This window comes from Pseudophryne corroboree, chromosome 4 (assembly GCF_028390025.1).
Source record: "Pseudophryne corroboree isolate aPseCor3 chromosome 4, aPseCor3.hap2, whole genome shotgun sequence".
Lineage (NCBI taxonomy): Eukaryota > Metazoa > Chordata > Amphibia > Anura > Myobatrachidae > Pseudophryne > Pseudophryne corroboree.
The window spans coordinates 453,717,219-453,729,981 of NC_086447.1; the positions used below are offsets into that span (position 1 = coordinate 453,717,219).

General features: G+C 45.8%; 1 protein-coding gene across 3 annotated transcripts in view; it reads right to left on the reverse strand.

The window, feature by feature from the left end:
- Window positions 1-12,763, reverse strand: part of MAP3K7 (mitogen-activated protein kinase kinase kinase 7) — a 162,862-nt gene that overhangs the window by 39,902 nt on the left and 110,197 nt on the right. For 2 of the 3 annotated variants that reach the window (XM_063916992.1, XM_063916994.1), the window contains 2 exons: window positions 7,669-7,749; window positions 4,779-4,840 (listed from right to left, as the gene is read on the reverse strand). In XM_063916992.1, coding sequence (XP_063773062.1) covers window positions 4,779-4,840; window positions 7,669-7,749 — 143 coding nt within the window. The remainder of the gene's footprint in view (window positions 1-4,778; window positions 4,841-7,668; window positions 7,750-12,763) is intronic. The other variant, XM_063916993.1, reaches the window with a different exon arrangement.

Genomic DNA, 12,763 nt, shown 5'->3' on the forward strand with positions numbered 1-12,763 from the left:
GGACGAGTCCGCAGCTTTGCTCTGTCCGAATGGACAATCAGATATGGCTTTGTGAGATAAAGCCGCCAATTCTGACACTCGCCTGGCCGAGGCCAGGACCAACAGCATGGTCATTTTCCATGTGAGATATATCAAATCCACAGATTTGAGTTGTTTAAACCAATGTGATTTTTTAGGAATCCCAAAACTACGTTGAGATCGCCCAGTGCCACTGGAGACATCAAAGGGGCTGTATATGCAGTACTCCCTTAACAACTTCTGGACTTCAGGAACTGAAGCCAATTTCTTTCTGGAAGAAAATCAACAGGCCGAAATTTGAACCTTAATGGACCCAATTTGAGACCCATAGACACTCCTGTTTGCAGGAAATGTAGAAATTAACCTAGTTGAAATTCTTCCGTGGAGCCTTCCTGGACTCACACCCTGGCACATATTTTCACCTAAGTGGTGATAATGTTGTGCGGTCACCTCCTTCCTGGCTCTGACCAGGGTAGGGATGACCTCTTCCAAAATGCCTCTTTCCCTTAGGATCCGGCGTTCACCCGCCTTGGCGTCAACGCAGCTGCGGTAAGTCCCGGAACAGACACGGTTCTTGCCGAATCAAGACCCTTCTTAGTATCTCTTGAAGTTCCGGGAACCAAGTCCTTCTTGGCCAAACCGGAGCCACGAGTATAGTTCTTACTCCTCTCCTTCCTATCATTTTCAATACATTGGGTATGAAAAGCAGAGGATGGAACACATACACCGACTGGTACACCGACTGTGTTACCAGAGCGTCCCAGCTATTGCCTGAGTGTCTCTTGACCTGGCGCTTCAGGTGGGACGCCATCATAACCACCTTTGGTCTTTCCCAACGGTTTACAATCATGTGGAAACTTCCAGATTAAGTTTCCACTTTTCCGGGTGGAATTCATTTATGCTGAGAAAATCTTCCCAGTTGCCCACTCCCGGAATGAACACTGCTGACAGTGTTATCACATGATTTTCCGCCCAGCGAAGAATCCTTGCTGTCATTGCCCTCCTGCTTCTTGTGTCGCCCCGTCTGATAACGTGGGCGACCGCCATGATGATGTCCTACTGGATCAGCACCGGTTGACTTTGAAGCAGGAGTCTTCCTAGGCTCAGAGCATTGTAAATTGCCCTTAGCTCCAGTATATTCATGTGGAGAGAAGTCTCCAGACTTGACCACACTTCCTTGGAAATTTTTTCCCTGTGTGACTACTCCCCAGCCTCTCAGGCTGGTATCCGTGGTCCCCAGAACACAGTCCTGAATGCTGAGTGTGCTGCCCTCTAAAAGATGAGCACTCTGCAGCCCCCACAGAAGAGACACCCTTGTCCTTGGAGACAGGATTATCCGCTGATGCATCTGAAAATGCGATCCGGACCATTCGTCCAGCAAATCCCCTGAGATCTGCCGAATGGAATCGCTTCGTAAGAAGCCACCATTTTTCCCAGGACTCCTGTGCATTGATGCACTGATACTTGGCCTGGTTTTAGGAGGTTTCTGACTAGGTCGAATAACTCCTTGGCTTTTTCCTCCCGGAGGAACACCTTTTTCTGGACTATGCCCAGAATCATTCCTAGGAACAGCAGACGTAACGTCGGAAAACAGCTGCGATTCTTGGAATATTTAGAATCCAGTCGTGCTGTCGTAGAACTACTTTAGATAGTGCTCTTCCGACCTCCAACTGTTCTCTGGAACTTGCCCTTTTCAGGATATCGTCCAAGTAAGGGATAATTTAGATGCCTTTTTTCTTTGAAGAAACATCTTTTCGGCCATTACCTTGGTAAAAGGCCCGGGGTGCCGTGGATAATTCAAACGGCATCGTCTGAAACTGATATTGACAGTTCTGTACCACGAACCAGAGGTACCCTTGTTGAGAAGGGCAAATTTGGACATGGAGGTAATCCTTGATGTCCAGGGACACCATATAGTCCCCTTTTTTCCGGTTCGCTATCACTGCTCTGAGTGACTCCATCTCGATTTGAACCTTTTATGTAAGTGTTCAAAGATTTCAGTTTAGACTATGTCTCACCAAGCCGTCTGGCGTCAGTACCACAATATAGTGTGGAAAAATAATACCCTTTTCCTTGTTGTAGGAGGGGTACTTTGATTATCACCTGCTGGATATACAGCTTGTGAATTGTTTCCAATGCTGCCTCCCTGTCGGAGGGAGCCGTTGGTAAAGCAGACTTCAGAAACCTGCGAGGAGAAGATGTCTCGACTCTCCAATCTGTACCCCTGGGATAATACTTGTACTATCTAGGGGTCAACCTGCGAGTGATCCCACTGCGCGCTGAGACTCTTGAGACTACCCCCCCACCTTGAGTCCGCTTGCATGGCCCCAGCGTCATGCTGAGGACTTGGCAGACGCGGTGGAGGGCTTCTTTTCCTGGGAAGGGGCTGCCTGCTGCAGTCTACTTCCCTTACCTCTATGTCTGGGCAGATATGACTGGCCTTTTGCCTGCATGCCCTCATGGGAAAGGAAGGATTGAGGCTGAAAAGACGGTGTCTTTTTCAGCTGAGATGTAACTTGGGGTAAAAAGGTTGGATTTCCCAGCTGTTGCCGTGGTCCCCAGGTCCGATGGACCGACCCCAACTAACTCCTTCCCTTTATACGGCAATACTTCCATGTGCCGTATGGGATCTGTATCACCTGACCACTGTCGTGTCCATGACATCTTCTGGGTGATATGGACAACGTACTTATCTTGATGCCAGAGAGCAAATATCCCTCTGTGCATCTCACGTATATATATATAGAATGCATCCTATTAAATGCTCTATATGAATAAAATATTTTCAGTCAGGGAATCCGACCAAGCCAACCCAGCACTGCATCTCCAGGCTGATGGCGATCGCTGGTCGCAGTATAACCACCGTATGTGTGTATATACTTTTTAGGATATCTTTCCAGCTTCCTATCAGCTGGCTCCTTGAGGGCGGCCGTATCTGGAGACGGTAACGCCACTTGATAAGCGTGTGAGCGCCTTATCACCCTAAGGGGTGTTTCCCAACGCGCCCTAATTTCTGGCGGGAAAGGGTATAACGCCAATATTTGCTATCGGGGTAACCCCACGCATCATCACACACTTCATTTTATTTTATCTGATTCAGGAAAAACTACAGGTAGTTTTTTCACTCCCACATAATACCCTTTTTTGTGGTACTTGTAGTATCAGAAATATGCAACACCTCCTTCATTGCCCTTAACGTGTGGCCCTAATGAGAAATACGTTTGTTTATTCACCGTCGACACTGGATTCAGTGTCCGTGTCTGTGTCGACCGACTGAGGTAAATGGGCGTTTTTAACGCCCCTGACGGTGTTTCTGAGACGCCTGGACCGGTACTAATAGTTTGTCGGCCGTCTCACGTCGTCAACCGACCTTGCAGCGTGTTGACATTCTCACGTAATTCCCTAAATAAGCCATCCATTCCGGTGTCGACTCCCTAGAGAGTGACATCACCATTACAGGCAATTTCTCCGCCTCCTCACCAACATCGTCCTCATACATGTCGACACACACGTACCGACACACAGCACACACACCGGGAATGCTCTGACAGAGGACAGGACCCACACTAGCCCTTTGGGGAGACAGAGGGAGAGTTTGCCAGCACACACCAAAACGCTATAATTATATAGGGACAACCTTATATAAGTGTTTTCCCTTATAGCATCTTTATATATATCTCAATATCGCCAAAATCAGTGCCCCCCCTCTCTGTTTTAACCCTGTTTCTGTAGTGCAGTGCAGGGGAGAGCCTGGGAGCCTTCTCTCCAGGCTTTCTGTGAGAGAAAATGGCGCTGTGTGCTGAGGAGATAGGCCCCGCCCCTTTTTCGGCGGGCTCGTCTCCCGCTATTTAGTGAATCTTGGCAGGGGTTAAATATCTCCATATAGCCTCTGGGGGCTATATGTGAGGTATTTTTCGCCAAAAAAGGTTTTCATTTGCCTCCCAGGGCGCCCCCCTCCCAGCGCCCTGCACCCTCAGTGACTGCCGTGTGAAGTGTGCTGAGAGGAAAATGGCGCACAGCTGCAGTGCTGTGCGCTACCTTTAGAAGACTGCAGGAGTCTTCAGCCGCCGATTCTGGACCTCTTCTTACTTCAGCATCTGCAAGGGGGCCGGCGGCGCGGCTCCGGTGACCATCCAGGCTGTACCTGTGATCGTCCCTCTGGAGCTGATGTCCAGTAGCCAAGAAGCCAATCCATCCTGCACGCAGGTGAGTTCACTCCTTCTCCCCTAAGTCCCTCGTTGCAGTGATCCTGTTGCCAGCAGGACTCACTGTAAAATAAAAAACCTAAGCTAAACTTTCTCTAAGCAGCTCTTTAGGAGAGCCACCTAGATTGCACCCTTCTCGGCCGGGCACAAAAATCTAACTGGAGTCTGGAGGAGGGTCATAGGGGGAGGAGCCAGTGCACACCACCTGATCGGAAAGCTTTACTTTTTGTGCCCTGTCTCCTGCGGAGCCGCTATTCCCCATGGTCCTTTCAGGAACCCCAGCATCCACAAGGACGATAGAGAAATATATATATATATATATATATATATATATATATATATATATACATACATACATACATACATACATACATACACACACACACATAGACATATACATACACACACACACACACACACACACATACACACACATACATACATACATATACAGTATGCCCATGCCAATATGGGCAGGTAATAGGAGATTACGGATAGCAACTACTATATAGAGTAATACGAGAATTCAGTTCATCTAGAAGTGCTGCTTCTTACCTGACTGGACTCTGTTCCAATAATAGTGAGATCTTGAACGGATCTGCGCCTTTGCCCGTTGCCTGTTGGATATTAAGCAAAAAGGATTTACCAGACACTGCTTCCACATGTAACTGAAGGGGCACAAGTGTGTAAGCTTGGAATTTCTACAAGTCCATAGGCAGAAGAAATGAAAGGGATCAACACAGGGCACGAGAGAGACAGCTGCAACACTTTAACTCCGGAAGCACTGGCCGACAGACAGTATATACCAAGACAATGACCCCTCCTATTACGTGAGTTCTATCCTCCACATGTTTGCTGTTCATGGCTAATGACTACTTCCATTTCTGGGGCCTTGGGTCTACAGCAGGATGGCTGACCTAATGTAGCAGCAGTGTACGGAGATAGCCATGCCGAAAGTGTCTTGTTTTCAGATCTCTTAATTGAATAAAAACATTTACCCTGCAGCAAAAATAGTCTTTAATCCCATGCTCTCTGCCACTCCTGCTCTTGATTTCCCAAAAGTCACATCTTGCCATCTATAAATGACAAAGAATGTGGCATCCCCTCTCTCCTGCCTGACGTACACCTGCCAGCAACATTCACACTGACAGTTAAGACATAATCCTTCCATCTATGTCCAGGGCAACAAAAAGCATATTTTAGCATGTGCTTACGTTTACATAAAATGTGTGAATTAACAGGATCATTCACAAGCCTTTCTGGACTGAGGAATATGGAGTGTTTGTGTTGTGTGTTAAGATGGGGGGATCAGTTGTCTGAAGGGAAACCCTGAAATGCTACAAGCAACAGCTGAGACGATGCTCTGAATTCCTGCTATGGAGTTACGTAATGTTTCTTGGTGGCTATTCATTATGGCTCACACTAAAACAGATTCTTTGCTTCCCAGCCAAAGCATTTGCAATTCATAGCAGCCACAACATAATTTATCAGAGCTATGTGTTGTAGTTTAAAGATCTTATCCTATAAAAGGATACAATAAATGGTGCACAACCAAGAGAAACAACACAACTGAATCCATTTCACTAAGGTAACAAGTGAAAGTCACACCATCCAGATTTGCTTTGCAGCTGAAACTAAGGTCTCAAGAATGTATAAGGAAACATACTCTCCTATGCTGAACATACAATCTAATAAATACATACAGTCATACTATCTTGAATGTCATTGTCCATCACAGAATTCCTTAACACCATGGCTAGTGTTTACGGAGTAAGTGCATGTCATTCAGCTCTAAAATTAGCAGGAATGAAATAAGATGGCAGAAATATTTGCAATTCTTCATTTGATATAGAAGCAAATGTGAATTTGAGGAGTTGTACACATGCTGGATTGGAATTGGAACATAAGGCACAATTGTCAGGGTGGGGTAAAAAGAAAAAAAAAATAGGTAAGGACTATTGAAGAAAATGCCTTAGCAATTAATTAGCATGTTTAGTGGAAGACATGATTTGTGGAAAATGCAGGTCCAGTAGGTTATAGTAAACAATGCTAAAACCCACTAACCATAGTAGCATAAAGAATCCGCTTCAAATACCTGTTGTCCCAATAATGCTTTTGCCATGTTATCATCAGAAATGAAACTGTAGTTTACAATTCTTAGAAAAAGTAATGTATGCTAATATAAAATCTGAGTATGTGAGAGGTTATATATGCATTTCCCATCCAATATTATCAGCCACAAGGCACACAGGGAAGTAAATTGTTACTGTGCAGTGAAAGCCTTGTTTTTTTACAATTATTTTTGTTTTCAGCTTTCTGTGGTTATCTATTAAGATTATCTAGACCAGTGATGGCTAACCTTGACACTCCAGCTGTTGTTTAACTACACATCCCAGCACGCCCTGCTACAGTTTTGCTATTTGGCCATGCTAAAACTGATGCAGGGCATGCTGGGATGTGTAGTTCAACAACAGCTGGAGTGTCAAGGTTAGCCATCACTGATCTAGACAGTACTCATTAAATTATAGTAGTAGTCCTAGGGCTACATCTAAAAATACATTTCCTCCTAATTCAAACTTGAGAACCACTGGACACATAGGGGGGAATTCAATTGTTTGAAAAGTCGGTTGGGTGTCTGTTTTTCCTGTCTATTAGATAGGAAAAAACAGACACCCAACTGACTTTCCAAACAACTGAATACCCCCCATAGAGTGGCTCTGCATATATACCCACAATACACTGAATACTAAATTAGGTGTTTCTTTGTTTTTGTTTGGTTTCTTTAAGAAATGTGGCTTACCAAGAATAATTCCTTGTATATGTTTACTTGGTCAATAAATCTGATTCTGAATACGAGTCACTAAACCAGGCTGTGATCTGGCCAAGACTTAAGGAATACAATATAAAACACAAGGGTTACATTCTTAAATCTCGGAAACCGTTAGGAGTATGTCTATATATTGAGGCATATTATGAAAGTGAAAAAAAGGGGACATAACATTAAGATACATGCCAGCCTTAGACTTCACAATAGCATTATTTCTGTCCCTTGTATGTTTGAGTTTTGTTTAGTTTTTAAGCAGCTTAGATTTTTTATAAAATTATTAAAAATAGGTCTACTGAATACTGCCCACATTTACATGTTTTTCCATTTACACAAAATTCCAAGACCTTTGGAGAAAACCAATTCAAAACTAATTTAAGGTATTTCTAAACAGCCTTTTTTGTTACTGTTATTTGTATTTTTGTTAAGTTACTATTTGCATATTCAGTTATAAGTAGCGACAATATAAACACACACTGTTAATAGCTTGTGACATGTAGTAGTTGAGGTAAGCAAAAGTTGTTACATTTGGACATGCAAATTGGAGCAACAAGCATTTACTTGTTGTTACTGTGGGGTGATTAATCTTTGGCTTGACAGATCATTACCATTCTGTAGTACCTGTTATGATGATCTCAGGGACATCCAGAATGTTGCCAAATGAAGCAGTTTTACGATGGCCTCGTTTATGCTTGGTACAGGCTGCAAAAACACATACACAATACACATGCAAACAACTACAAGTGGTACATAGCACAATTCACAAAAGCATGAAAGTGTACAGCACAATGTTACACAATGAGGTGCATGCGTAAAGAACCATGCAAACAGCAAAGTTTCTGCTGTGGATGGATGGACAAAAAAAGAAGATAGAAAAGGGCAACACAAATGAACATGCACAAAACAGCATGACAGCAGACAAACTAAAACTAGCTGAGACGGGAAAACATTTCCCTGAGCCAATCATTGGGTGTTTGGGAATAGTTATTGACTAGTTTTACTAGAAACTGCAATTAATTATAACATTTTTGAGCTTGGTGTATATCTACATTAAGTCACACCAACAGTAGGTAGGAAAATAACTTGGAATTAAATTAATAGGGCTCAATAACAGATTTCCCTCAGACGCAACCCACTCTGCAAAGTATGCAAAGCAGGGAGGCACCAGGCAGGAAAGGAGCTCTCCCATTCTGTTAGCCTGCTGAGTTCATTGTTGCTGCCGCTGCATCTGTCAAACCGTATGACAGGCAGCAGCAGCTATCGGCCCACCTAAAGCGTGACTCTTCAGTCTAAGTCCACTGCCACTGTTGCTGATTTCCCGGGCTTGACTTGGGCAATGCACTACTGGGAAATAATTTTCATGAGACTGTGCTGAGGGGTAAGAGGAGCATGTGCTGAGCTCTGATTGGAGGACCCAGCCCATCACATGTCTCTCTGACCAGTGGAGATCAGCAGCAGCCTCATGGGAGAGACTCACTGGGGGATATCCAATTGTTTGAAAAGTCAGATAGGTGTGTTTTTTTTCCTATCTAATAGACAGGAAAACGCAGACACCCAACTGACTTTGCAAATATTTGAATTCCCCCATTGTTTCTTTCCTCTGCCAGGTGCCTGATGCGGCTTCTTGTGAGTACACGGTGGCATAATGTGAAGGCACTAGAACTGTGTGTATAATGGGCACTACTTCTGTGGCAATAGTTGTATAAGGTGCAGCATTACTGTGTGGCATGTGTATACTGTGTGGAGTAACGTGTATAAGGGGTACTACTGTGTAGAGTAACAGGAAAAATGGGCACCACTGTGTGACATAATGTGAATAAGACACTACAATGTAGTATAATGTGAATCAGGGGCACTACATGCGGTGTAATGTGAATAAGATGAATAAGATTGTGCTACTTTGTGGTGTAATTTGAATTGGGGGTACTACTGTGTGGCCATGCTCCTTCCTTGTGATACCACTCTCCTTTTTTGCACTCTGTCCCTTTATAAAGTATGGGAGGGAGAGTGCAAATTTATAGTTTGCAGGGGATTGACGAACACCGTAGCACAGGCCTTGACTAACACCCCCCTCCTCCCCCAGTGGTAATAGATCCCAAGGGGCATAGTCCCCACCCACCATTGTCCATATGTCCTCTGTGTGGCACTACCCCCTTCCTCGCCCACGTTCCACTATACATATCTATGTAGCTATCTATCTATGACCACTACATCAATGCCAGAACACCAGGAGCAAATCAGTCCTGCACATATGCAAAACTGATTTCTTCATGAACAACAGGAATGCAGTTGGTGTCAGGGGCTGCCAGCTGGCTGTAGTCACATGTGGTGTGACAGTGCCATGTAACTGGTAAATAGGGCAAGAAAGAACTTTTTTTTATTCAAATGTTCACCCATTGTGAGTGTTGCTTAGTTGGAAAGTCCTTTGAAGTAACAAAGGGATCATGTGAAATAATAAGATTTTACTCACCGGTAAATCTTTTTCTCATAGTCCGTAGTGGATGCTGGGACTCCGTAAGGACCATGGGGAATAGCGGCTCCGCAGGAGACTGGGCACAACTAAAGAAAGCTTTAGGACTACCTGGTGTGCACTGGCTCCTCCCACTATGACCCTCCTCCAGACCTCAGTTAGGATACTGTGCCCAGAAGAGCTGACACAATAAGGAAGGATTTTAAATCCCGGGTAAGACTCATACCAGCCACACCAATCACACCGTATAACTCGTGATACTATACCCAGTTAACAGTATGAAATATAACTGAGCCTCTGAACAGATGGCTCAACAATAACCCTTTAGTTAGGCAATAACTATAAACAAGTATTGCAGACAATCCGCACTTGGGATGGGCGCCCAGCATCCACTACGGACTACGAGAAAAAGATTTACCGGTGAGTAAAATCTTATTTTCTCTGACGTCCTAAGTGGATGCTGGGACTCCGTAAGGACCATGGGGATTATACCAAAAGCTCCCAAACGGGCGGGAGAGTGCGGATGACTCTGCAGCACCGAATGAGCAAACTCTAGGTCCTCCTCAGCCAGGGTATCAAACTTGTAGACTCTTGCAAAAATGTTTGAACCCGACCAAGTAACAGCTCGGCAAATTTGTAAAGCCGAGACCCCTCGGGCAGCCGCCCAAGAAGAGCCCACTTTCCTCGTGGAATGGGCTTGTACAGATTTAGGGTGCGGCAGTCCAGCCACAGAATGTGCAAGTTGAATCGTGCTACAGATCCAGCGAGCAATAGTCTGCTTAGAAGCAGGAGCACCCAGCTTGTTGGGTGCATACAGGATAAATAGCGAGTCAGTTTTCCTGACTCCAGCCGTCCTGGAAACATACTTTTCAGGGCCCTGACTACGTCCAGTAACTTGGAATCCTCCAAGTCCCAAGTAGCCGCAGGCACCACAATAGGTTGGTTCACATGAAAAACTGATACCACCTTAGGAAGGAATTGGGAACGAGTCCTCAATTCCGCCTTATCCATATAAAAAAATCAGATAAGGGCTTTTGCATGACAAATCCGCCAATTCTGATACACGCCTGGCCGACGCCAAGGCCAACAGCATGACCACTTTCCACGTGAGGTATTGTAGCTCCACGGATTTAAGTGGCTCAACCCAATGCGATTTCAGGAAATCCAACACCACGTTGAGATCCCACGGTGCCACTGGAGGCACAAACGGGGGCTGACTATGCAGCACTCCCTTAACAAAAGTCTGAACTTCAGGCAGTGAAGCCAGTTCTATTTTGGAAGAAAATCGATAGAGCCGAAATCTGGACCTTAATGGAACCCAATTTTAGGCCCATAGTCACCCTGACTGTAGGAAGTGCAGAAATCGACCTAGCTGAAATTCCTCCTTTAGGGCCTTCTTGGCCTCACAGCACGCAACATATTTCCGCCATATGCGGCGATAATGGTTTGCGTTCACTTCATTCCTAGCTTTAAATAGCGTAGGGATAACTTCCTCCGGAATGCCCTTTTCCTTCAGGATCCGGCGTTCAACCGCCATGCCGTCAAACGCAGCCGCGGTATGTCTTGGAACAGACAGGCCCCCTGCTGCAGCAGGTCCTGTCTGAGCGGCAGAGGCCATGGGTCCTCTGAGATCATTTCTTGGAGTTCTGGGTACCAAGCTCTTCTTGGCCAATCCGGAACAATGAGTATTGTTCTTACTCCTCTCCTTCTTATTATTCTCATTACCCTGGGTAAGAGAGGCAGAGAAGGGAACACATACACCGACTGGTACACCCACGGTGTTACCAGAGCGTCCACAGCTATCGCCTGAGGGTCCCTTGACCTGGCGCAATATCTTTGTAGCTTTTTGTTGAGGCGGGACACCATCATGTCCACCTGTGGCCTTTCCCAACGGTGTACAATCATTTGGAAGACTTCTGGATGAAGTCCCCACTCTCCTGGGTGGAGGTCGTGTCTGCTGAGAAAGTCTGCTTCCCAGTTGTCCACTCCGGGAATGAACACTGCTGACAGCGCTAACACATGATTTTCCGCCCATCGGAGAATCCTTGTGGCTTCTGCCATCGCCATCCTGCTTCTTGTGCCGCCCTGTCGGTTTACATGAGCGACCGCCGTGATGTTGTCTGACTAGATCAGCACCGGCCTTAGGGCATTGTAAATGGCCCTTAGTTCCAGAATATTTATATGTAGGGAAGTCTCCTGACTTTTCCATAGTCCTTGGAAGTTTCTTCCCTGTGTGACTGCCCCCCCAGCCTCGAAGGCTGGCATCCGTGGTCACCAGGACCCAGTCCTGTATGCCGAATCTGCGGCCCCCTAGAAGATGAGCACTCTGCAGCCACCACAACAGCTACACCCTGGCCCTTGGAGACAGGGTTATCCGCCGATGCATCTGAAGATGCGACCCGGACCACTTGTCCAACAGATCCCACTGGAAGATCCTTGCATGGGACCTGGCGAATGGAATTTCTTCGTAAGAAGCTACCATCTTTCCCAGGGCTCGCGTGCATTGATACACCGACACCTGTATTTGTATTAGGAGGTCTCTGTCTAGAGACGACAACTCCTAGGACTTCTCCTCCGGGAGAAACCCTTTTTATCCTGTTCTGTGTCCAGAACCATACCCAGGAACAGTAGACGCGTCGTAGGAACCAGCTGCGACTTTGGAATATTCAGAATCCAGCCGTGCTGTTGTAGCACTTCCCGAGATAGTGCTACTCCGACGAACAACTGCTCCCTGGACCTCGCCTTTATAAGGAGATCGTCCAAGCACGGGATAATTATTTCGGCCATTACCTTGGTAAATACCCTCGGTGCCGGGGACAGACCAACGGCAACGTCTGGAATTGGTAATGACCATCCTGTACCACAATTTTGAGGTACTCCTGGTGAAGAGGGTAAATAGGGACATGCAGGTAAGCATCCTTGATGTCCAGTGATACCATGAAATTCTCCAGGCTTGCAATAATCGCCCTGAGCGATTCCATTTTGAACTTGAACCTTCGTATATAAGTGCTCAAGGATTTCAATATTAGAATGGGTCTCACCGAACCGTCTGGTTTCGGTACCACAACATTTTGGAATAGTAACCCCGGCCTTATTGAAGGAGGGGTACCTTGATTTCACCTGCTGGAAGTACAGCTTGTGAATTGCCGCCAGTACTACCCCCTTTCTCCGAGGGCAGCAGGCAAGGCTGATGTGAGGTAACGGCGAGGGGGAGTCGCCTCGAACTCCAGCCTGTATCCCTGTGAT